The sequence below is a fragment of the Globicephala melas genome, chromosome 20 (assembly GCF_963455315.2).
Source record: "Globicephala melas chromosome 20, mGloMel1.2, whole genome shotgun sequence".
Classification (NCBI taxonomy): Eukaryota; Metazoa; Chordata; class Mammalia; order Artiodactyla; family Delphinidae; genus Globicephala; species Globicephala melas.
Genome location: NC_083333.1, coordinates 1,207,161 through 1,234,287, shown reverse-complemented (window position 1 = coordinate 1,234,287; position 27,127 = coordinate 1,207,161). Strand labels below are relative to the sequence as shown.

The 27,127-nt window shown below is 49.2% G+C and overlaps 1 protein-coding gene across 1 annotated transcript in view; it reads right to left on the bottom strand.

Annotated features, from left to right (window-relative positions):
- The window catches only part of ASIC2 (acid sensing ion channel subunit 2), a 1,015,869-nt gene extending 988,786 nt beyond the window's left edge, over positions 1–27,083 (bottom strand). The window contains exon 1 of the mRNA XM_030862152.2: positions 25,830–27,083. Within this exon, the coding sequence (XP_030718012.1) occupies positions 25,830–26,384 (555 nt within the window). The 5' untranslated portion in view covers positions 26,385–27,083. The remainder of the gene's footprint in view (positions 1–25,829) is intronic.
- Between the last annotated feature and the right edge of the window lie 44 nt (positions 27,084–27,127).

The following is a 27,127-nucleotide window of genomic DNA, read 5'->3' as shown; positions in this document are numbered from 1 at the left end:
GGAGAAAGAGTCCTGGACCTCCGCCTGTCTTGCACTCCTGTGCTTACTTTGGGCAAGTCCCTGCCCTCTCTGGGCCCATTTCCTCACCCACACAATGAGGTCCCCGGGATACCAGCTCAGTCATTCTTGGACCTATAACCCTCTGACCCCCATCCTGCTTAAATCCACTGCCCCTTTATTTTTCTTCTCTTTTCAACTTCCTCCACCTCAAAATGTATTTGAAAGCAGGGTAACTAGCCTGGTGACCCGCTCTTAAGAGAGGTTACTACAAGATTTTGGCCTCTCCATGATTTGAAGCAGGAAATCCTCCACGTGATTTTTTTTTTTTTCCTATAAAATCCAAGAGTTCTGGGGAATTGTTGTTGGGCAGAATCAGCTTTAAAAATTCTGGTCTGATGTGACTACATTTGATAAAATAGGCTAGGACACTCTTCTCACAGGCCATATCTCATGCTATTCCCAGGATGGATAATTCCCAAAAGTTTGCTCTGGGGTGTGAAAAGGTTCTTGGCTGAGAAGGAACATCACTTACTACTCATCCTATTGGAGAGTCACAGTTCATGTCGGCCACAGTAAAGGTGCTGATAAGTCCTGCAGTAAAGAAATGTAGGCAGTTTTTTTTTTCACCCAGATTTTTCTCAAGCTTCCTTGGCCACAGAACCCTTTCACTGAACACCTAAAATTGAATACTTGAAACAGGGCATACAAGTTGCTGCCAAAGCTACACCCACCTTTTTTTGGACCCTCCAGATCAACGCTTCCTTGAAATCTAGAAGACGCGTTACGAGTGAACCAAGTGCAGAACAAAGGCTAACGCTAGCTGTCACCCTCCAGATATACCATTTCCTCCCTCACAAGGGGGTCTGATGAGCTGGGAGGGCTGCAATTAACAAGGCAGCTGGCCCAGTGCAGCAGGAAGCTCTGTCATCCAACAGCCAGGTGGGCCCAGCTGGGTGACAATAAAGCCACCGTGGGAACTTGTACCTTGTCATTTTAAAGGTGGCTCTGCACCCTTTAGGCTGTCTGTGGGGTCGAGGGATTCATTCATTCACACATTGTAAAAGGACCGAATAGGAGACATGAGGAAAGACAGAATGTTCTACCTGAAAGAATGTTCCACATTCTTTTCAAGGTAGGATCAGCTGGGGACAGTCATTGCTACCCATGACTGCATCCAGCAAAGTTCGGTTAAACCCTTCCTCTGTGCAGGCTCTGATGATAATGCAGTTATGAATTAGGTTCAACCACTGCCTTCCAGGGGCTCACGGCTTGTGCGGAGACAGACATGCAAACACTCCGGATAATTGTAGTGGGAGGTGGGCAGAAGGGCTCGAAGGAGCCTGGAGAAAGCAGAGCCTGGACCCGCCTCTTCCTGATGCAACGCACATGTCCCGAGCATCCTCTGTGCCCCGGATGCTGCAGGGAATAGACAAGAAAGACACAGTCCCTGTCCAAAAGATGCCTCTGGGATGCTTCAGTGTCTACACCCCTCCTCAAAGAGTAAAATATCATCTCCTCTAAACTTTGGAAGTCCTCTCCATGGTGCCTGTCATCCCATAATGAATCTGTTAGGACGCCTGTTTCCCCATCAGGGCTGTAAGCTCCCCGAGGGCCAGGCCCTGTATTCCTGAGGTTTGTATAATGGATGCATCCCTAAGCAACTGCCTAGCAGACACAAGATGTTTCATAAATGCTTTATGAAATGAAGAAACGGGTGTCAGTGGAAGGGAAGCCTATAACTCAACATATTATAAGGTCAATCTGAGGCACACCCTGAGAGAAGAAAAAGTGCCAAGATGTTCCACGGATGGAGAACATGGATCCGGTGGGGAGAATGTGGGGAGAGGGGAGACACCAGGAAAGCCTCAGGAGAAAAGTTGCATTGAATTAGATGCTAGAAGATGAGTAGCCTTTGAGCAAATTCGAAGAATGAACAGAGGAGCAAAGCTGAGAAGTCAATGGGGAAAGAAAGTATTCAGGAAAGACTGAAATCTCATGTGTGAGCAGAGTTTAGGGTATGTATCCTGTAGCACTGGGAACTGAGCCTAGAAGCGCAGGCAGTGGAGAAGGGGCAACGGGGACCACCCCTTGAGTAGAGCCAAGCAGTGGTGTGCTGAGAGCTGAGTTTGGGAAATGACCACGTGCCGGTGCTGAATAATGGGAATGAGAGGGAGAGAAGCTGCGGAGGGACCACTTAGAAGCAGCCATTCTGAGTCAGCCATCAGTGCCCTAAATAAGTTGCCGGCCCCACAGCTCCACTGCCCAGAAGAGTCCTTCTCACACCGGGATAGCTCCCTCCCCTTTGACCATCAGAACCTATAAGTAGCCACGTAAAGGCCTCTGCCCCCCAGCTCAGCCACTAAGACCTGAGCCCAGCCAGCTCTGGCTCAGCCCTGCCTGGTCACCCCATTGTCCCCTGGGGCACAGCCAGCCTGTGGGCCCTTGACAGCATGGGCAGGGATCAGCAGGAACTGAGAGCCAGTGGCATCTTCCTGAGTCTGAATCCTGTCCCCAGATCTCCAAGAGAGATATGTTACACTCTACCAAAAAAGTGAAGGAGAAATATTTCAGTCTGTGGCTCTGCCCGCCTTTCCTTCAATCCCACTTGGGGTCTGATGGGCAGGGGTCACTGCTGAGGAAGATGCCAGGTGAAGAAGAGGCCCCTGGAAGGTCTGAGAATCTGGAAATGAGTGTCTGAGAGTCTGAGTGCCGGCCCTTGGGTGAGCTACCTTGGGTCTAGCTTCTCCACTCCTCTCTGGGGAACTTAGGGCACTTGGGTCTCTGGGGAGTGTTCCGGGAACTTTAGCACCAAAGGTGGGTGCTGTCCTAGAATTTGAGGTACCCTATCCTGCACCCCAGAAGCTTGATGCTGGGGCTCTCTGAGGAAGGAGGATCTTAATACTATCTGCAGGGGGACAGGCATCGAAATCCACATGAGGGATGGCAAGGCTGGACGAGCTCTGTGGGGATCCTGACTGTGCCACTTGCCAGGGCATAACTTTGGAGACAGCCCCTTAACTTCCTTGAGCTTGAATTTCCTCATCTGCAAAGCAGGAGTAACCTTGCCTGCTCCACCACTGTGCACTGTTATCACATGGTGAGTACACACATGAATGTTCTCTATAAACCGTGAGGGCTCCGGGAAAAGTGGCATGCTTCCCCCACCCATCCTGGAAGCCCTGCCTCTTTAGCTGCTGGGTTGGGAGGGCCCCTTGGGAAACCAGGACCTCCCTAGAAACACAGCCTCCTCCAAAGGGAGGTCTGGGCCCCTAATCTAAGCCATCAGGGGCCTGACTGGGGTTACCCCAAATTAATAACTGCCTCCCTCCTTCATTGGGAGAATGAACTGAGATATCTGTGTAAAGGGAGAAGAGAATAATACAAATCAACTTATTTACAAAACAGAAATAGACTCACAGACATAGAAAACAAACATATGGTTACCAAAGGGGAAGGGAAAGGGGAGGCGGAGGGACAAATTAGGAGTATGGGATTAATAGATACACACTACTATATATAAAATAGATAAAAAACAAGGATTTACTCTATAGCACATGGAATTATATTCAATATCTTGTAATTATCTATAATGGAAAAGAACCTGAAGTGGTATTTACACCTGAAACTAACACAATATCGTAAGTCAACTATGGTTTAATAAATAAAATTTAAAAAAAATAAAAAAGAAGAGAACCACCAAATTGTTACTATTTATTTATTATATGCCAGACCCTGGGCTAGGCGTCCATTATCTGATTTAATTAAATGTTCATACTATCTCTATCACATGTATCATATATATAATATGAGAGATATATCATATGATTAATGTGATATAAATATATATGTGAGATATATAGATCTAGATATAAATATAGATACTGATAGAGATAAATTTTCTCATTTTAGAGGCAATGAGACGATATGAATTCAGGTCTCTCTGTCTCTAAGGAGCTTGCTTTTCTCTTGGTGATTTTCTACTCTTCATGGTGCAGGAGAAGGGGAGAATTTCTCTGAAGAGATGGAGTAGTACCATGGTAATGCTCAGAAAATGCTAGTTCTTTCCCTTCCCTTCTCCTAAAGAAGATGCTGCTGGGGGGAGCCACCTCCTGGGAATCCCCAGGGCCCTGAGAGTGGGCCCTGGCGGCCTGGCCCTGTTGAGTTGGTAACAAAACATCTATTCATGCCCAAGGGAGCAGCTCTGGCTCTGGGCTGTGGGACAGAAGCCCAGAAAGCCAACACCCACATGCATGGCCACAGGCCAGGGGACCAGAGGTACCAACGAGCCTGGTGCCCACCTGGATTGGGGAGCCTCACGGGGCCTGGCACCAGCAGGGGAAGCACGTCCCGAGAGGCAGCCAAGGGAACGCACAGTCTCCCTGGGCCTCACTGTGTTGCCAAGGGCCGTCTGCTGTGTGCCAAGGGCCGTCTCCTGCCAAGCACACTCACTGACATCTGAGGACAACCCTTTAACCCGGGGGGTTCCTCCCAATTTATAGATAAACCAGTGGTTCTCAACCAGGGACAACCGTGCCCCACAGGAGACACTGGGCTATGTCTGGAGATATTTCTGGCAGTCAAAACTTGGCAGGAGGCGAGAGGCACTACTGGACAGAAATACTTCTAAACATCCTACAGTGTGCGGGACAGCCCCCAACGCAAAGAAGATCAGGCCCCAAACATCAACGGCCGAGGCTGAGAAACTGAGACAAGAAACTGACTCTTACAGGTATTTACCACGTTCACACAGCTGATGAGTGCTGGAGTCAGCTTCTAGGTACTCATCCTCTGATCCTGAAGCCAATCAATGCTCCTTCTTTGTGATGGGGAGACTCGCCCCAGCCAAGGCCAAGGAAACTGAAGGATGGACAAGCTTGCATTCCGATAAGCAGACAGAGCTGGGAGCATCCCAGGCTCTACTGAAAAGCCCATGCGAAGCCTGAAATGACCTGAAGTTTCCTAGGAGGAAGCTGTAGGCGGTACCAGAGGTTTGGGTGTTATAAACAGTGATTTACTTGCATTTGGAATTTGATAAATGCTCAGTTCCTCCTGTGCTCTCCCACCCCCACTCCCAGGTACGTCTGTCCTTAAGTGCCAACGGCCTGGGTGAAATTCCCAAGGTCCAAAAAGGGACCATAATGCCTTCCCACCAGAATTGGACATTTTGACCAGGTCCCTAGGGGCAGGTCAGACAGCTGCCATTCTCAAAGACAGGTAATATAGGTCAACGCATGAGCCATAGTAAGTGCACAATGAGGGAAAGTGAAAAACAGGCAGATGGGCCAAGCGCCACCACGGCAGAGATGAGGCAGGAAAAGCCAGCTCGGTGGGGGTCATGATGGCCATGAAAGCTGACAAGTGGGCCCCTGCCCTGAGCCCTGGTGATGAGACACGGTGAGGTTCTAAGTCAGCAAATGACCTGACCATTTTCTCCGTGCCAGTTGGCACCATATACCCCAGAAGCCAAGTGTCTATTATGACAGTCCCAAACGAATTAGGTCTGATCTCAGTAAGGAAGCTGCTTCTGACCACTCTAATGGGCAGACAGGCAGCCAGTCATTCCTAAGAAAGGGCAGCTGAGCGCCCAGGTACAATCCTTCCTTTGAGCCCCTGGATCCCTCACCCCACACCTGGGCAGTACCTTCTGGGGCCCCTCCAGTTCCCACCCCTCACTCTAGCAAAAAAAAAACCAGCACTCTGAACTTTGGAATCCCAATCTACTGGACAGCTAGAGCCAACCACAGACATCACTGACAGACTGGCAACCACGCGGTGAAGTTGAGACCCCATAGGTAAGCTTATCAGGGCTCAGAAGCCAAATGAGATACTTTACTTGAAATAAAGGTTGATCCTCTTTGGGGAAGTCGGAAAGCCTCTGATTAGTAATTCCAAGAGCAGAAGCTTACAACTTCGAGTTCTGGCCAGCGAGGCCTCAGCCAGCTCTGACCTGGCTGGCCCAAGCCAAGAACCGTCTTCTGGAACCACGCAGTCACAAACAGGCCTGCCCTTGGTAACTGGAGGCCTGACAGCAGGAGGAACACAGCAGGCACAGGAGACGAAGCTGCAGACAGAAGGTGGCTAAGGGCTAGGGCTAGCGTCTCTGTGGGAAAAGACCAGTCAGCAAACCCAGCACCGGGTTTTGCTCCCAATTCTCCAAGCTGCTGGTTCTCTGGCTAGTAGCTTTTAACCGTGACTGAGCACTAGAATTAATCTGGTAAGCTTTGAAAAATTCTGATGCCCAGACTTCAACCCAGACATCTCTGGGGTGGGACCCAGACATCAGTATTTTTTAAAGCTCCCCAAGTAATTCCACTGTGTGGCCAAGGTTGAGAAGCATAGACTCCAATCTTTCCTTAATGCCTTGATTAGTTCTCTTAGCACACAGACGATGAAGTTTTTCACCGCCTGAAGTTTTGTTTACACTCTACAGTCAGTAATTCACACCCAAGGACTTGAGCTCCACAAAGATATGATTAAAAGGTAAGAGTCCAATAAAGGCAAGACTCTTATTTTGTAAACAGTAATAATAACAAAACAATCAAACAGAAAGCAGACCTTTGCATCCTCTTTCTTAGCTAAACCGTCCTCAACCGGGATGCTGCAAGCATGGTTCTATAAAAAGTAAAATGGGATCATGTCACTCAGAACCCTCAAGAGCTCCCCAGTGCCTACAACACTCGGGGTCCCTCACAGCCAGGGAAGAACCAACTTTGCAGCATTATCTCCTGTTCCTGACTCTACCCAAGCATACACTTTACAGGTAACTTTACCGGCACAGTTCCCCAGCCCTAGGATGTACTCACCTGCCCCTTTCACTTGTCAAAATTCTGCTTCTCTTGAGGGCCTAGCTAAAAGGCTACCTTCTTCATGAAGCCATTTCAATCCCCCCAGTTGGAATACATCACTCCCTCCTCCACACTGTGCCCCCCCACGCACAACATGGATAATTCTCTCACGACAGTTTTAATTAAAAGTATGTGTTTACGTATCTGCGTCCCTCTAAAAACATGAGATTCCACTGAGAGTAGGGGAGGTGCCCTATCCATCCTGGTACCAAGTAGACCCTTGGGGAATGCAAAATGAATGAATGAATGAATGAGTGAATGAGCAAACAGCAGGTTGAATGAACTACACGTTGTGGATATGTACTCGGTCCTCCACCACTGAGACCTTAGTCACCCACTGTGTGCTGTTCGGTTGTGAGATGCTCTCCCGGAAAACAGACTAAATTCTGTTTTCCCAGGAAGGTAGCTTTGAATCCATCAAGTGAAATCATCATTACCCATGTTCCGTGTTAATCCTCTGGGCTCATTAACATGCCAGATAATTAGCGCCCCTAAGCAGGCAAGGCAAAGAGCAGGACATGGGGAGGAAACGCTGCCCCTGTTTGTGGACTATCAGTCAAGTGATGCGGGGTGAGAGACAGAGCCGTGGTACCAAGGGTTCCTGGGGACACTTACGCTTGCATTCACTGGGCGCCTCTCCCCTCTGTGAGCCCCACCCTGCTCCACTCTCTTTGCATCCAGAAGCCCCTCCCTCCAGGCTCAAAGCCAGATAGCCAAGGAATTATCCAGTTATCCAGAGAACTACAGGCTGGAGGAAGGAGAATATGAAACTTCCCCCATGGCCCCTCTGCCCCCTCCTGGCAGAAGCTCTTCATGCACTGCCTGGGAAGGCAGAACAGGGGAGTAAATGGGACCATGAATCTAGAGACCTTGGCAATTTCTTTAATCTCTTGCACCTCAGTCCTGACACACAATATGAGGAGTAAGAGTACCTCTCTCATCACATCCCTGGGAGGTGCTTTCAACACCACCTGGCACATAGCAAGTGCTCAGCAAATGACTGGCTCTCATCATGTATCCAGGTACTTTAATTAAATGGAATCCACATGTGAGACTTCCCTTTCCTACCCCACCTCCTCTGCTCTCACTGAGGAGGGATGCTGCATGAACTCCCCGGAGACAGGTGCAAGGCAGCACAAGCATTGGACATCTCCTGAGGAGGCTCCAGGGAAGTGAGGAGATACCGAGAGTCAGGACAAATAATTAGGATCCCTAATTTTATGACCTGCCTTACGCCATGTGGTCAGTGTTGTCACAGCCCTGTTCCACTAAGCTCAGTGCCTGCCACCCCTGTCCCAGGCCTGCCCAGGCTCAGGACCAGTAAGAACCATGTCTGAAAGGTGAACATCCCCATCCTGGGATACGAGGGGATCTGGAAGGAGCCTGTGGTTGCCTTGACTACAGCTGCATGGACTCCTACCAACCTGCCCTCTCCCTTCCCACTCAGTTATTATGGTAGTTATTACACCAACTCTATCCTCTGGAAACTGGTAATTAAAGGACAAGAATAAGCATTTATCCTGCCTTTATAGGAGGAACTCTGGTTGATCCCCAGTTGACGAGGGAAAGCTCTTCTTTACAAAAGAATGTCAGCCAATAAATGTAGAAAGAATTGAGAAATCACAATTTTGCAAACTCTAATGAAACTGTTAATTCAGGTTCAAATATGATGGTAAATAGCATATTTACAGGGTACCAGAGAATCATCCCAGAGATGACGGCAGATGATTTGACGATGGGAGGTGATGCAACAGAAAGATCCAGCAGTTGCTACCTTAAACAAGGGATCAAAACTAGCATCTCGAAGAGGGGGACCATCACAGAATAAGCTTCTGCTCTGAAGCAATACAAAGTACACAGCTTCATCCATGCAGTTCTCTTGCCAAAAACATTGACCTGCATTTCATTAACTCTTTAAACCCAACCCCGAGTTTATAAGAAATACAGAGGAGGGAGGAGCAGGTTAAGTGAAACCACAAGGAACTAACCGGACAGATTCATAATGCGGGATGATTGTACGGGACCACTTTGTATGGGTCTGTTTTCTTCCAAAAGTCAATACTAAAGGAAGTGTGAAAGCAGCATTACTCATAATCACCAGAAAGTGGAAACAGGTCAAAGGATGAAAAGATAAATAAAATGTGACACACCCATATAATGGAATATTTGGGGGAATAAAAGGAAATGAAATACTGATACAGGCTACAACATGGATGGACCCTGAAAACATAATGCTACACAAAACAAGTCTGTCACGATATATATATTATATAGTATGTGACTGCATTAGCATGAAATGTCCAGAATGGACAGATCTACAGAGACAGAGAGTAGAGTAGTGACTGATGGCGCTTGAAGGCCATGGGGAGGTAACAGCTAATGGACCCAGCTCCTTTTGGGGTTCCGTTTAACGACAATGTTCTAAAATTCACAATGCTGTGAATGCACTAAATCCACTGAATTTTACACTTTATGTGGGTGACTTGTATGACGTAAGAATTGTATCTCAATAAAGCTATTTTTAAGAACTGTGCTTGTGTGTGTTATGTTGGGGGGAGCATTTTGATTAAGGAGACAGAACAACAAAATGCAACACATGAATCTTGATTGTATCTTCAGTGGATCCTGATTTTTTTTTTTAAATATATATTTTATTTATTTATTTTTGGCCTTATTGGGTCTTCGTGGCTGCGTATGGGCTTTCTCTAGTTGCAGCTCTTCGTTGCGGTCCTCAGGCCTCTCCCTGCGGTGGCTTCTCTCGTTGCAGAGCACGGGCTCTAGGCATGTGGGCTCCAGTAGTTGTGGCTCACAGGCTCTAGAGTGCAGGCTTAGTAGTTGTCGCGCATGGGCTTCGCCGCTCCACGGCATGTGGGATCTTCCCGGACCAGGGCTCGAACCCGTGTCCCCTGCACTGGCAGGCAGATTCCCAACCACTGTGTCACCAGGGAAGCCCGATCCTGAATTTTTTAAGTTAACAATCTGTAAAAATGTTTGGGGGATAATTGAGGAAATCTGACAATTGAAGAAATCTGAATGGAAGGCAGCCTAGTAGCCGCCAGAGCACACAGAAGGAGGGCCTTGGGGAGAGGCAGGAAGGCAGCCCAGCAGGGACTGGGCCCTTGTGAGGAGGCATCCAGGCAGAGTAGTAGTCTGTAGGGATGAGAAGATGGTCTGCATTCAAGAGAATGGAGCAAACAGTAAATAAGATCATGGGAGGCAGGTTTCCTACTGCAGGAAAAAAGGAAGGACCAATATGGAAAGGGCAAAGACTTCGAATGAAGCTGTGGCGTTAGATTAAAATTGGAAGTATCTGTGTCAACTGGTGCTTTTCAATACAGATGCAAATATACATGTAAATATCCTAGCTCTGTCCACTGGGAGGGCCCTGAGCCCTGACAACCTAGTAGCAGTGAGACCTGGCACCCAGATCTTGCTTCTAAATACCATTTCCCACTAAAAGGAACCAGGATTCACTGGAGAAATAGCCAGTTACAGGACTTGGGCAGGAAAAAACAGATGAGCCTTCTAGCTGGACCAGAAATATGTAAAGTGCTCAAGGGATTCAGGGAAATGTCAAAAGGACAGAGATATCAGCTTGAAGGGGTTCCCAAATATGGGAGATTTTGAGTTTCGAAAGAATATGAACAGATGAGAACCCACTGAATAAAACAGAAATTGGAGTCTACACTGATATAAATGAATGAACGAATAAAAAGGGAAAAGAGAAAGCTCTTCTGTATTTCAGAAAGCCCACTAAGAAATGTAGATGGAAAGATGGAATTAGAAAATCACCATTTGGCGAGCATCACTGTAATAATTCAAGCAAGAAAAATCAATGGATGATTTAAAAAAAACAGAGGGTGAAAGCGGGATGAGAAATGGGCATTTCCCTGGAAGACACCAAGTTCATCAAGTGATAAAAGTTAACACTATAACTATTGGGACAAATAAATATTGTGTGCTTCCAGATAGGATACAATGAGAAGAATCCTGGATCCATCCTGTGAAATTCAACCAAAAATTCAGTATCTGGGTCTAATCAAGAGGGAACATCAGACTGAAAATCATTTGCGAAAATGACTGGCCTTGAATTCCTAAAAAAATGTCAAGGTCATGAAGGTCAGGAAGAAACTGAGAAGCAGTTCCAGAATAAAGGAGACTCAGAATAAAGGATCCGGGATGGGATCCTTCGGCCAAAGAGGACATCGCTGGGACCACTGGATACTCAGGAATCCTTTGCACTAGTCTTACAACATTTATATGTTTAAAATTGTTTCAAAAGGGAAAAAAAATTATACATATCATCTCCTTTTGGAAGATTTTTAGAGCCTACCCTGTGTCGCCTTGTGCAAACTTTGGCTGTTGCACGTAATCTGTTTACTGCTCAGCCTACCCTCCAGGCTGCGAGCGCCCGGACCTCCTGGACTGGGCCTTATTCATTTCCATTTCTGTACAGCTTAGCCCAGAGCATAGGAAGCACTCAGTAGGTGTTTTCTGAACCAATGTGCTGGGCAACTCATAACCCCTGAGATTGGCTGGTATATCCCTGGACATACTGCCTCACTGTTGGTAAATTCCTCCAGATAGGAAGCTGAAATATGCCTCTCTACAAACCCAGAGCACCTACCTGCCCTACAGCAATGAGCTATGTGTCCTGGAAGTGCCCTGCTTCTCAGGAGCATGTTGCCTGAGACCACAGGCTCCAAAGAGCAGCCTTCTTGCCTCACTGCTGTGGGGAGAACAATGGTCCCTGTTTGTTTAATCCCAGTCCATTGTGGCAACTTGACTGCACAGAGCTCACTTGTGATTCACGTGAGCTCCCAGAGGTTTGCAGCCATAATTCAACATTTGTTAATAGCCACTTAGAATGTCCCTGAAATAGCTAACAGGCCCAGGGGATAAAAGGTGTTCTGCTAAGAAATCATTCTAGGAAGGCAGAAGCAGCCTTGCCCCAACTTTAGAAGACACTGTTATTTCCAGTTCATAGAGATGCTACTCTCTCAGTGGCCGCCTCCTCACACTCTAGAGGGATGGGTATCTCTCGGGGCTGCCAGGGAGAAAGTGAGACCTGAAATTCCCTACATCATCATGGTGGACACGCTAAAACATCTTCCCCATCACCCCTGCTCCCAAGAAAAGTCCCTCGATTGCCATATCCAGTGGGGGAGGAGAAAACAAAAGAGAACACAGTCCAGCCAATCCCAGGAGAAAGCACCCAGGTCAGAGAACAGAAATGAGGAAACAGAAAAATATCATACTGAATTAGAAGCCGAAAAGTTGGTATGTAGATGGAGATGCAAACAGGGAGGAGGGTGAGAACCAACTCACAGTGACTGAGCTCTACCGTGCTGCACAGTTTACAACTCATTTAATTCTCCCCAAATTGAATTAAATATCTTGTCCAAGGTCATCTAACTAGTATATGAGTATAGAATTTCAACCGAGATTGTCTCACTCCGGAACCCCAGCTCTCAACCACTGTGCTATCCTGTCACCTGCAAATTTGTTCAGAGCACACGTGAACTGGACATTCAAATTCAAGTCACTGATTCGGAGGCAGAAGCTCTCAATGCCAAGCTCTCGCCAGCCGGTTCCTTCAACAGATCTGTTTCTCGTAAAGTTATCATTTCTGCCACCCAGAGGCGGATTTAAAATGGGGAAGTGGAGTCAGAAAAAGCCAGCAAAGCGGAATCCCATGCACATCTGAAACAGATGCTCATTTCCTAATGTCGGACCCTGGAGCCCCCCAGCTGGCAATCTGGAGAGACGGCAAGTGTCACCCTGGCAAGAACAGACTTCTCCAGCGTCTTGACTTTCCTGAAGAGGGTGCTGTGGAATTGCTTGGCCCTTCCACCTGTGTATTCCTGAGCCAAGAGACCGGGCAGGAGAGAACAAAGGATCTGATGCAAATCTGCAGAGCTGGGAGGTCAAGGGGACCACAGACGTATGTCCAGCTCTTAGAGATGTGGTGCTTGCAACAGGCAGAAATCACGGCAGCAGGATCCAAAGTCCACCTTCCCCTGAAGAGGGAAAATTGAATTCACAAAGCTGATGTGCAGTGCCCCTCCTGGGCAGCCAGTGAAGCCAGCTGAGCCGAGATGCATGACATCAGCCCAGAAAACACCTGCACGTTCATCAGGGGAGAAGGTCTGGGGTGGCCACCTCTCAGAACCAGTCATTTGACTGCACCTGTGTTCTCCTCCTCTAAGGCAGGAACTGTAGCTGGAAAGTCTTGTTCTGCAAGGTTGGAATATTCTCTTGCAGCACAAAACCCTCATCTGGTGCAAACTGTTATATGCAAGATGGATATACAAGGTCCTATTGTATAGCACAGGGAACTATATTCAATATCCTGTGATAAAGCATAATGGAAAAGAATATGAGCCGTACCGATGTTCAACTCTGAAACGGATGCACTTTTTCCACTTTCAGAGTTATTGTGAGGATCCAATAGCATCTTATAAAGGAAGCCTGGAGGATCTGGAACCAGAGTACCTGTTTCAAATTCCACTTCCACCAATTCTTAGCTAAGTGACTTTAGGCTTGTCGTTTAACCTTTCTGAGCCTCAATTTTTTCCATACCAAACAACAGAGTTACAGATAGAGACCGAATTCCAAGTCAAGAACAGGGCTTGAGATATAGCACACACTCGGAAAACATCGCAATTATTAATAGGTTTTGTAAACTACATAGTTTTGATCTATTTTTCACATACTCTGGGTGTCTTCTAGCAGGAGCTGGGTGCCTGGCTCGTTTGCAGTCTCATCCCCATACTCTGGGGATTTGCTGATGTCACTGCGGATTTCCCCCCAAAATCCTCTGTTCTCAGATCCCCGGTCACTATGTCTTATCACCAGCTCATCTTAGTAATAACAAAAGTAACAAAATACTGACACTCTTACATCTGGCCCAATGCTTAAAGTTTTGCTTCTATTATTTCATTCAACTGCTGCACACCATCCTATACAGTAAATACCAGTATGACTATTATTTAATAGGTGAGGAAAGGGAGGGGGGAAGGTTAAGTAACTTGCATAAGATCACTACCAAGTTCCATTTTTTTAACTCACAGGACAGTTCACTTCTGACACCAAACGTGTTGGTTTTCCCCTCATACCAAGCAATTCTGACACTAACTACCCAGAGTTAGGGCAGACCCCATAGATTAAAGGTTCAGTCCCATAAGACTGGCCCCACTTCAGCCGCCAATCACCAAGCCACCTGTACTTCTGACCAACTGGCTATAAATCAGGGTTCCCATGACCCCCTCCTCAAGTTTGATAATTTGCTAGAATGGTTCACAGAAGTCAGGAAAAGTTTTCTTACTATCGCTGGTTTATTATAGGGGATACAACTCAGGAACAGCCCGATGGAAGAGATGCATAGGGCAAGGTCTAGGGTAAGGCGCACCGAGCTTCCACGCCTTCTCTCGGTATGACGGCCTCCCAGCACCTCCATGTGTTCACCAACCCAGAAGTTCTCCAAATCCCTTCATTCAGAGGCTCTTATGGAGCAGTCCCATTACATAGGCAGGATTGATCATGGGCCACTGGTGATCAACTCAATTTCCAGCCCTCTAATCGTATGGCTGACGGCAACCCACCCCCATCCTGAAGCTATCCAGGGGCCCAGCAAGAGTCACTTCCTTAGCATAAATTCACATCTGGTTGAAAGGGCCTTACCAGCAGTAACAAAAGATGCTCCTCTCACCCAATTCCTCAGGAAATCGCAAGGGTTTTTCAAGCTCTTGTACCAGGAACCAGGGATGAAGACCAAGTATATGTTTCTTATTAATCAAAAAAAAATCACAGTTATGCAAGCCCGGACCCCACACCTGTCTGGCACTGAATTCCACGATTGGCTAAAATATCTCATTCTGTGATTACCTCCAATGCCAGAGCCCCTTCATCCTTCCCACACCGGCCATAACACCCTGGAGCTCCCAGGCAGGGCATTCTCCCAGCCACATTAACTTCCTTCCCAGCCCCTATAACCGGCTCTATCTCTAGCCCCACCCACCCCAGAGTTACCTTAAACTTGAGTACCTCTCTGTCTCCCCAGCCCCTACCAGAAAGCAGGTCAGGTCCAAGCACACGCAAGATTTGCTCTCTAGGACTGAAGCTAGTGCCGGGAATTCATGACAAGTTGCCCTGGGAACTGCTTCTCCAGGAGCCGTGCATACTCCCTTGGGGAGGCCAGGTCATTTACCAGCCACTCCAAGCCCCGGTGACCCTCACCCACACGTGTCCTGCACTCTCTCTGGATGAACTGAGCATGTTCTGTCTCCAAGTCTTCTCCAGCAGCAACATTTTTATTCCCCGCTCCTGAAACAGCCTCAAGGCTACGCTGTATCGGGAAATGAGGTGGTGTTCCACGGTGGATGTACTGGCTTGCAGTTACTATCAATTCTTCCCTATGCCATCTGTCAGTGGCCCTCACCTCTGACCCCAAATATCTGTTCCAAAAGGAAATAAATCAAAGATGCTCAGAGTTGAAAGTAACTGTAGAGGTCATTACATCCAACTCCTTACCTGACATTGATCCACCCCTACAGCATCACCAATTAGCAATTGTATGGCCTCATCTAGAGTTGATGACAGGGCACAGGTGGTCCCAGGATGGCTCCTTCTAAGCAGCTGATACTCACCTCTGTGAACGTCTGCCCACCCCTGGGTACCAGCACTGCATTCTGGCCTCACAAAGAGAAAACCTCATCCCTCTTCTCTACAAGGACCTTTGAAGTGTATGAAGACAGCAACCACCCAGCCTTGAGTCACCTGCTTCCCTTTTCAGGCTAAACAGTCTCAGTTCTTCCCTGCATCCCTCATCACTCACGGTTTCTGTGACATATGAAGAGCAACAGCCCCGGTCAGCCGTACATTTCTCACTGCCTCCTGCTTTACAGATGAAGCCGAACCACTGCCAACATCGAAGGCAGTCGCCTCCCCCCCCCGCCCATGGCTTAAAGCCAGACTGAGGCCCATCTAGGAGGAAATGGCAGTGAAGGCTGGGAGGAGGGTGAGAAAGGGATGCTTTCAGAGACAGCAGAGCTGGGAAATGGGAAATGACGAGAAGGCAGGTGTTGGTAAAGGTGTGAGCTAGAATGTGAGCAGCCTGGGCAGGGGACAGGGTTCGGGGGGGGGGGGGGATGCAGGAGCTGAGAGAATAAGGATAGCTCAGCCCTTAGGACATGGGCAACTTTGGGAAGGGCTTTCCTCGGACAAAAAGTTCCAAAGAGGAGCAAACCAGCTGAGCCTACAATAGTGGATCCTAATAGAGAGATGCTCACTTGAATTATGGAAAGTCTCCCTTGGACATTGTTACAGGCCCCAGTGGTGGGCACATCAAGAAAGAATGAGGCTTATAAGACTTTTGAAACAGGTATTTCCTTCTTTCTAAGCCAGACACAGGCCCATGTGCCTAAGTGAGTCTCCATGTTGTCAAACAGATGGAGAAGGTAAAACGAATCAATACACAGGGTGGGTTCCCTAGCACAGCCTGAGATGCGGTTTCTTGTCCACGTGATTTATTGAGGGAATGAGCTCAGGAAAAGCCTAGAAGGGAGTGAGGTATGCACGATAGGGCAGGGAGAAAAGGTAAGCAAAGACGTGGTTTCAGGAGAAGTCTAGCTCAGCCTGATCCCATGGAAAGCTCTGGAGTGTAAACTGCACCATAATTTGTTGGGTCTTGAGGCAAGGTGCCTGGCATTTTGCACTCCTGTCAGTCAGGAGTCGCTGGCTCCTGGCTGCCCCCAGGTGGTGGGGAGGTGCATAACTTCTCAGATATCTCCAGGAAAGGCAGGGCCAGTAGACTAAGGACCAAGGGCATCCTCCTGTTCTCAGTGCAGAAGCTTGTAGCCACAGCAGCAGGAAAGGGGATCTGGATGGAACACCAACAGCATCTTTCACAGATGCCCTTGCTAATTTGTACACAGACCCCTGCTCACAACTGTAGGACCAGTGTGATGGAAACTTTCAGTCAGACTGATGAATGGCAGTCAGACACGCACGGCTCACGGACAGAGTCTTGACGGTAGAATTCTGTGCCTCCGTATTCCCACTACAGCCACTCAGCACATCAGGGTATTTTTCCTTCCACTGTACAGCTCCATCTACATTACACAAATAAATGGATAAATATATCTGGTTACAAAATAACATCAACTCTCTGCCCCCAAGCATAAGTTAAAGTTATTTCAGTGAACAAATGCGAGATCAGAAAATAAGTTTCGATTGTGTTCTATTGTATTACAGTTCTCCAAGTTGGCAAGTCCTTGGGAGTCACCTAGTTTAACCCCCTCATCTTACAAGTGAGGAAACTGAGGCCCACAGAAGCTAATTACCTTGCCCAAGGCCGGGCCACTCCATCAGCAGAAGTCAATAAACCCAGGCAAATATGTTCTTTCTGTGCTTTGCACTTTATTTCTCCTGAGTATAAATTTCTGTGGCCAGTGAGGTAATCAATAGGGAATGGACCTGATTCATGAGAAAATAAGTGCTGGGAGATGGAGAGACGGTTTAGCATCCAAAGGATGACGTTTTTCAGAATGTTCTTCCCAAATAAAGCCCATCCTGATAAACAGGCTTCTATCACAGGCTTCCAGTAACCACTAAGTCCCACCTGTATGGACTGGTTTTAAGTCTGTTGCAGGGGAGAAATATGACACATGGAATTTCAAATCTGCAGGGGTGCTGTAGCCCATTCGTTTCAGATTACAATAGATCATGGGTCAAATAGCCCCGCTGGTCAAATTTGATATGGCAACCCAGCTCCATCAAACGTAAACACTCAGATGAAACAGAGACGGCGCAAAGCACACTTTCAGATATCTCTAGACCCAGGTGGCATATTTCTTTTCTGCTGGAGAGAATGCGATACTCAATGTTTTGAAATATGAACTGATCTATGGGAATAACGCCTCTGACAACAAACTTGGTGCTAAAAGCTACCAATTCAAAAAAATTAAAAAATAAAGTAAGAGCTATCCATTCAGTGGTTGGGGATTTTTTTCATGGGATCCCATTTCAGCTCTTCCTCTAGAAATCGGTAGCAAACCAGGATTCAGAAACTTTACAGAAAACTGTCTAGAATTCATCTCTTCGTTAAGGGAAGGAGTTTCTGCAGAGAGGAAAAGAGAACCACTGTAGAGAGGGGGAAAGAATCAATTCCCAATTTGGTAAGCTTGCAGGTAGTCTTCCATCAGCATTCTGGAGGTCCAAGAACCCCCAGGGACAGAGATGCAGACATACAGCAGCTAGGCACCAGCTTTGTGGCTCGCTGCCACTTCAGCTTTTCTTGCAAGTAGATGGTGCAGGTCATTCTAACAGTCAGCTCTTAGTCTGTGTCCTAGTCCTTCATCACATCAGACAGAAGTCAATACACCCCTGAAAGCTTTACTTCCAGAGAGCCATGACCTAACATTCTGCAGACTAGAAGATCCCAACTGTAGGCTGGTACCACAGAGAACCACGCACACAGCTGGGCAGAGGTTGCCTCTCCAAGGGCATGGCAAATGCTCACAAAACTTCCAAGCAACTTAAGGAATAAGAAAGACCATCTACTTTGCATTCAATGCAGTCTAGACCATTTTAACATGGAGCCTAGAAACTTCCCAGGTGAGGGAGAGTCAGGGCCTACACTGTGTGCTGAGGCGTGCAGGGATGGCCGTGCAAGGAGAACCTCCTGGGCTTCATGGTCCAGGGTCCTCATGGTCATGAGGGGTTGGGCTTCATCCAGGAACGAGGTCAAGCCTCAGTCAGAAGATCTAGTTTGGTGTCAACAAACACATCTCTGGTTCAACCCAACAAACAGGACCAAGATGGCTTCAGGTAAATGCACACCTAGACTGTCAATAAATTACCATCAAAAAAGAGTAACTGGTGTTCATCTGTGAACCTGTAATCCAAGGACGCTGAGGTAAGAGGGGCAATTTCCCCTCGCTCTCACAAATTATCCCCGGATGCTGCTGGCAGATAAGACAAAATATATCCCACCAAAGGGGTATTGCTCAGACCCACGGAGACATATCTTTGGATTTTATTTTTACTCTAAGTGGACCGTTGAGGGAATCTCTAACACCCTGGAGACTACCCAGGGGACCCAGGATGAAGAAAGCAAGGTGACAGTGACTAAGTGTGCACTGCATGCCAGACGAGGTATCACATGTACAGATGTGTGATCCCAGGCATGACCAAATGGAGCTACTCCCCAAATACTAAAATAATACATGTAATTATACCTAAGATGCTATTCTGGGACATTTTTTCTTCTTCTTTATTCTTTCCCACACTTCCCAAGTCTTCTCCAGTGACTGGATTGTTTCTATAATCAGAAAGTGTACTGTTAAAATAATAACAACAGGGCTTCCCTGGTGGCGCAGTGGTTGGGAGTCCGCCTGCCGATGCAGGGGACACGGGTTCGTGCCCCGGTCCGGGAGGATCCCGCATGCCGCGGAGCGGCTGGGCCCGTGAGCCATGGCCGCTGAGCCTGCGCATCCGGAGCCTGTGCTCCGCAACAGGAGAGGCCACGGCAGTGAGAGGCCCGCGTACCGCAAAAAAAAAAAAAACAATAATGAGACAAGTCTTCCCAATGCAGGTGGAATCCTGGGTCCCTATACTGAAAAGGGAAGCCAAAAAATGGCTATTTCAGTTGACATCAGAGTCACCTGACATTTGAAAAACTTCAAACCCACTTCACACACTCACGACACACTGTAAGAGCTTTCCCTGTGCTAAGCAGTTCTAAGTCCTGAGAATATCAAGTTAGAAAAGACATCATGTCTTATGGGGAGGAGAAACTGAAATGGGCAATGAATAAAAATTATCAGTGGTTAAAGCATTCCGTTTTAAATTAAATCATCTCTAAGGTTCCTTTCAGCCTAAACACTTCATGATTCTAATGCAAGGAAAAGTATAATGACTGTTCTAGGAGAGGAGTAATCCAAAGGCTGTTTAGAGAACAGGAGAGGAAGAGATTAAGTTAGATTATGACATGGGGAGAGGGGGCAGTGGTTTCCTGGAGAGGGTCACAGAGATATTAGAGCCAGATGTTTTGGGGGGTGGGGGGGTCGTATTATTTATTCGAAATCCAGGGCATGTTTGGCAGTTACAGTGAATCAACCGAAATACAGTTAGTTCAAGTTGCTGGATCTTTGATTTCACCGTTGTTCAGGATTATACCACAGAACGCAATGTAACCTGCGGAAACTTCCAGGCTCCCCCGCAATGCATCCTGGGCAAGGCTGGGCCCAGCTCCTTCCGCCATCCTGAGGAACCCCTACACTTGGTCGCCCCTGGTCGCCGTCTGGCTGCGGTGCGGGAAGGTGGCCTCTGGGCTGGGCATCCAGTGACTTGGGCTCCTCGCTGCCCCAGGACACTGGCACGCGCACCTTCACGTGGAGGCAGCCCCGCTCCTGTGCCGCTGCTTCTAATCTCCTGCGGGCCCGTTTCGCGTCCCCCAGCACCTGCAGCTCCTCTGGCCTCTTCCGTTGCCACCCAGCGCCAGGGTGTCCTGGGGCCCGAGTCCGCCCAGCCTCTCATCCCCAATGGCGACCACGCCTAGAGCCGGATTTTAAAGGATGAGTAGGATTTAAATAAGTAGACAGAGAGAGAGAAGTGAGAGATGAAAAGAAGTAAGAAAGGCCCATGAGCAAAGGATGCTGGGTCAGTTCAGGAAACAGCAAGTAACTATTGAATTAAAAAAAAAAAATCTTTGTTGGGTATTTACTGTGGGCAGACCCTGCATTCAGCATGAAAGGTGCAGAGAATGTGTTTGATGAGACAAGACTCCTGCTCTCAACACCCCACTCCCATCCACAGGGGATGGGAAATGGGCCATGAGCTTTCAGATGGCAAGAATCTGGTCTAGCTCTCTCCCTGCTACATGGGAGGTGCTCTGTTTGATTAACAAAGGAACGGATGTGCAGACACACAGCACACACACTCAAGATAAAAGATGCAGGCCTGCTACCCAGGCCACTCGACTCTTATCAGGGGTTAGGGCAGCACAAGCTTCCTGGGCTGAGGTTAGTGGCATGACCTGGACCGGAAGCCAAGATGGCAGGTAAGGAGAGGATGTTTAGGCAGCAGAACCGATATGGAAGTCCTGAGAAAAGGGAACGTTTGTCATATTACGAGAATTAAGAAGCCCACAAACACAGCAATTGACCATGCTCCAAAGCTGTTAGTGAGTCACAGTGTGGAATAGTGAGAAGGACACTGTCCTGAAGTCAAGACAGCCAGAATCCAACGAAGGCTCAGTCAGCACTCCCGGGGGACACTAAGCAAAGCATGGGGCCTGCCCTGTACGAGGCATCTGCCATGCACTAGCTCTTGGCATCCTTTGGCCTCCCTGGATCAGTACAGCAACTCTGAGTGGCAGGTATTATTGTTCCTAATTAGAGACGGAGAGAGTAAGATTAAGAAATTTGCCCATGATTACACATCGAAGAGGGGGTACGGTTGGAATTCCAACTCAGATCTCTCCCCAAAGCCCACCTTCTTCACACACCTGCTCCTCATGTGATAAGAAGTAATAAGCTTAGCTAGGGACCCACCAGCCTGTGGCAAGATTTCCAAATATGGGAGCTGCCTAAGCCCTCCCCTCCACATCTCTATAATGCTATGTGATGCAGACGACTAGGAGTCATAGAATTGCCTCTAACAAGATCCCACTGTGGAGAGACGCTTCTTTCAGTAAGAAAAGAAGGAAATGCCTTTCCTAAGAAATCTCTAGTTTAAAGTACACACACACACACACACATACACGCACACACACGCATACACACATGCGCGCGCGCACGCACACACACACACACGCACACACACTATGGCAATCAGGTTAAAAATGCAGACTGAGGGGTCATTTGCAATCCTGAACTTGGAGGCAGATGAACCCCAATGTGATAAGCAGAGAAACAATGTGAAACAGTCACGTGCTAGTCACAGGCAGTGGGGTTGCCACCTGTCCGCAATAGTTAGCTATTGAACCCAGCTGTGACCTCCACTCTACAGAACCCCAGCTCTGCGATGCTGGGCTTTAACCCAGGGCTCAGAAAGCAGCAGCCTCCTCTCTCTCTGGTCTATCCTGACAGCATTACTAATCAACTGACTCTTCTGGAGGGCTGCAAACAGGGCAGGTAGGCTGGACAATAAAAGCCCTCCTACAACGGGCTTCGCTGGTGGCTCAGTGGTTAAGAATCCACCTGCCAATGCAGGCGACATGGGTTCGATCCCTGGCCCGGGAAGATCGCACATGCCGCGGAGCAAGGAAGCCCATGTGCCAGAACTACTGAGCCTGCGCTCTAGAGCCTGCGAGCCACAACTACTGAAGCCCGTGCGCCACAGCTACTGAGCCTGTGTGCCACAACTACTGAAGCCCACGCGCCTAGAGCCTGTGCTCTGCAACGAGAAGCCACTGCAATGAGAAGTCCGCGCACCGCAACCAAGAGCAGCCCCCGCTCGCGCAACTAGAGAAAGCCCACAAACGGCAACAAAGACCCAACACAGCCAAATATAAAAACAAAGAAATAAATTTATATTAAAAAACCCCTCCTACGAATCTTGAAAATAACCCCGCCTTACATCTTGTGACATCTAGTTGTCACAAGGCACAAGAGATTTTTCACATATATGGTCTCACATGATTCGTTCTCCCTGTGAGTTACAAAATCACATGTTACTATCACATGTTCCACAAGCAAGTCGATACCGAGAGAGGGTACAAAATACGACCCAGGGAATAAGCTAAGAAATGACGGAGCTGGGATTCGAACCTATGTTCTCCTACTCCCAATCTTAACTTCAGCTCATCCAGTCATGTCCAGAGACACACCCCCTGGCCAGCCCTCTCACCCCAACTCCTTTCCTTCCACTCTGGGTCAGCAGGGCGATCTCCGCTGCGTAGACACTGTTGAATCAAAGCCCTCCTCTCCTCTTCCAGGAAAGAAAAGTATGTGCCTATCTGAAGTCAGGCGGTCTTAGGTCAGGGCTAAGAGTGTACCTGCCCAATCATGCAGCACACCTGTTTACATGGCCGTCAGCGTCCCACACCTGGCTTCTGGGACTTTTAACCTCCAAAGACAACCTTTCACTCTGCTAGAATCATGGCTCATTCGCTAATTAAAGGGTATTATGCACACCAGCTAAGAACTTGGAATAAGGACGCGCATGCGAAAGCATTAGCCCTGGAGATGGCACTAGGTACGCTTTGCAGAAAAAGAAAACCAGGAAAAATGATCCACCTGGGGCAGCCCCTCCCCACACTTCACTCTCTAATAAGCTAGCCACAGCTCATAGGGAAGGAAGCCACCCAGCATAGGACAAACCCAGGGAGAGCCCAGTAAATTAACCAAAGGGAGAGGGATACGTAGTAGAGAGAATGAATGAGAGAGAAAGCTGGTGAGCCAACTTCTCCCATAACCACCTGTGAGGTCTCGCTCTCCTCCGGTGCACCCCAGGCCAAGGACAAGCACAACTGCACCCCAGGCCAAGGAGCCAGGGAGACAAGGGCGAGTGGGAAGGATTAGCCCTCACTGCAAGGTCTTGGAATGAACTTGGCATCATGTCTGCGCCTTGTAGCATGGCTGCTCATTGCAATCAACGGGTGAAAAAGATCAGCCTCCTGCCTGGAGTATGCGCCAAGCTTCCTAGAGCGGGTGCCCTTTTGGACACTCTACTGAACAGCTTGGCAATCCAGCCCTGAGACCCATCCCCTTTTCAATGCTAGAGGAGGTCATCCATTGAGAGTCAGTCTAAGGAGGGACACTCAACCAAATCAGTCTTGAACCTGGTAAGGATGGCAGATAATGACGTGACACTTACTAAGTAATAAATTGTGTCCACAGGCAGCTTCATTATTTAAGAGACAACCTGGAAAGGTCAAAGGGTTGGGTCAGGTTTTACAGCCTGATCTTTGGCCTCTTGGGACCCCAGGGACCGAAATGATAGGCTAAGTACAAAACTGCAGCCTGGGATCAAAGAACCTTTACTTCTAAGTGGAACTTGGTCATGAATTGAGAGGAAGCCACTAGGTGGACATGTGGTTATGAGGATGCTTGAGAACTTGGCCCAGGGTCTGCTACCAACTGCAGTTGCTCTCGGTGCCACCTTCTCTCTCTCTCTGCTGTCTGCATGTTCCATGTGTGTTTCTGAGCTGCGTGGTGCAGTGGTGAAGCGGAGCGTTGCCACGGCACTAGAAAGCACGGGGTGGATACAGGGATAGTTTCAGCCTCCAAGAATGAGGCTTTTTCCCCAACTCTCCCCAAGCCACCCAAGACATTGTGCGTGACATGTTTTCGGATCCTGTTTGCTCCATTTAGAAAGGCTTCCAGGACTGCTGGTCCCTTCCCCCCAGCTCAGACCTGCTTCCTCTTTAGCATACATACACCACAGCCTGATCTTGCCGGGCTCTTTTGCATAGTGTTTCAAATGGATAATACAAAACAACTCCCCCAGGAAACAGAGCTCCAGGGGATGCCAGAGGCAATGAGCCCTCCCCAGCCCCGCGCCCCACCCCCACCCACCCCCAGGCACTCTTGGCTTTTCCAGAATCAGAGACAGCGCACAGCAAGCATAGAGGCTGTGTGCAGAGACTGGTTGTAGCATTAAAAGAAACTCAGAGCAAGAGTCTGGTAGGCAGTGGCCCTGAGAGCCGGCGGGGAGTGGATGCACCACAGAGAAAGGTAGAGCATGTCTTAATTAGGCAGAGGACCTCAGACAAGAGCTGACAACAGAGTCCAGTCTCTTTGCAATTGCAGTACCTGCCACCCCGAAATTACAACTGCAATTTGGCTCAAGGCTCTGAGACTCAAAAGCTCTCGGTTCTCCCTTAAGGCGGCTTTGGGAGAAGCCCACGCTGGGCTTCCGGAGGGTCCCACAGCACTTGATGTCCCAGACCCGCCTGGGAGCAAGGAGGTGTGGGCAGCTGCAACCAGACCTGTTATGCCAAGTTCTGCCCAGCAGCCCACTAATTAGGCAGACACAGAACCCTGGCAGCCACAGCTCTCCTCCCATTCTTCCCCTGCCCCTCCAGGAAGCCCCGTCCCGAATGGGATCCACCTCCCCCTCCGCTTTTCCTCTTTACTCAGCTCCACTCTCCTCCTCCAGGCTTACGGATCCCACAGCTGCTCGCCCCCTCCCCACACCACCCCTCTGTATCCACGTATCCACGTTGTTAAGGGATCATCATACAGACAGCAAACGAGCCTTTGAGTTTCAAGCTGAAACTCGCAGACCAGCCAGCCTGCAGCGTTTCACCCTCCCAGACACCTCACTGCCCGTCCTGTGCATGGGTCTCCACATAGACCCTCCTCTTTGGCCCAGGGACCCTGAACATCTCTTTGTTTTTGACCTGCCAGCAGACCAGACAGAGACCCGGGGTTCCCCTGGCCTCTCCTCTCCCCGCACGGAGCTCAGAATCCACACAGGAAAAGGAAGGAAAGAGACTTCCACACCTTTGCAGCATCACCTGCTCCAGCAAGCTCCCAAAGCCACTGGAACCATCCAGGCTGCCTGGTGCCCCCCACCCCCTTTCCTGGCAGCTTTAAGCTCCAGCCCAGCCCACAGGATGCAGTGCCTGATGCCACTTCCGAGCAGAGACAGAGAAAATGCCACCTCGGCAATGACAAGCTGTCCCAGTCACACAGCTCAGACACCGAGTGCCCTGGACCACGGACGGCTCAGGCCTCCTCCCTCTGGGTGGGTGGAAGGCAACTCAGCACCCCTAGGGTAACGATCCGCCACCACGGCCAGGCGCCCCCTGCTCGCCCCGCACATCTGACCAGACAGGAGTGCTCCAACCCAGCAGGCAGGCCTCTCCGACCAGTTCCAACAACTCTGGCCAACTACCCTCTTGGCCTCCAACTGAGACACTGCTCTCTCTCCTGCTCCAAAGCACAGAGAGACCTCGAACCAAGCCGCAGACCGCCAGCGTGGTACTTCTCAAAAGGACTGAGCGCAAAAATGAGCTGAAAGCCAAGTACTCACTGTGGTGAAGTCCTGGTGGCCACACTCCTGCCCTTTGAACTTGCAGTAGAGCATCATATCCTTCAGGTCATGGCCCACGCGGTGCAGGAACTCCAACATGCTGAACTGCTTGGGTTTGTAGTGCTTGAAGTTGGCCTTCTGCCGCAGGGCCTCCAGCACCATGGGGTCAGCCAGGTGCGGGTCCGGGATCTGCAGGTTGACGTCCAACAGGGCGAGCAGCTCCCCGGCGTGGTACAGATCATTGGTGGTGAGCCTGGAGAAGCGGAAGCCGTTGAGGTTACAGAGGGTCACGGCTGGGAAGACCAGGCTTTGGGCCACCACCTCATCCACCTTGGTGACGTGCTGGTAAGAGAAGTAGTAGGACACCCTCTCAGAGCTCTCCACCAGCAGCAGGCCCAGAGAGCCCACGAAGGCCATGGCCCAGAGCACACGCCGGATGGTCAGCGGCCCGTACACGAAGATGTGGCGGATGCCGTGGAGAGTGGAGGTGTTGGCGAAGATCTGGATGCTAGAGGGCTGCAGGCTACCCTCGCTGGGGCTCTCCTTGAGGTCCATGGGGACCCTGTGCAGTTCCGCAACTGGCTTCAGGTTGATCAGATTTCAGGGAAGAGTTCCCAGTCCTCGGGCTCTGCTTAAACCTTGACGTTCAAGGGAGGGAAGGAAAGGCAAGCATCAGGCCAGGTGCCGTGAGTTTATCCTGAGAGCCCAGCCGCACGCTGCCAGGGGTGAGTGTTTATGTAAAACCCATTCAAACTCTAGCTCCTGATTTTGTCCAGGCGATAAGGAAGGCTGGTTTTATTTAGGGAGACACCAAGGTGATGTGGAAGAGATGTGGGTGGGAAGGGAGAGCTTAGCCAATGGAAATAAAGTCCTCCCCCCTACACACGCCACTAGAGACAAGATTAAAAGCGAGAGCGAGGGAGAAAATGCTTAAAACAAGTCGCTCAGCAGCTCGGAGCCTGTTAACCAGTGCGTAATGCCCCGCGTTAACCATCCTGGGGATGTCAGGGCGGCCACGCTGATGCACTGCGGCCGGGCGCAGCGGCCGAGCTTCAGAGCCGCTGCCGCCGCCGCGGCTCTGGTCCTCTCCTCTCCCCGTACTGTTTTGGACTCCGGATTCCGTTTCTCGCCGCCGGCCTCCGTCCCTCCTCTCCTACCTCCTCCTCCTCAAGGGCCCCTTTTTTGGGGCAGAATTCCAAAGGCAGGCGGGCCGCGGCTAGCGCCTCGGAGAGGCGGTAGCGCGCGGCCGCGGAGAGGCGAGGACCGGGAGGCTGGGAAGGATGCTGGAGGTTCGGAAA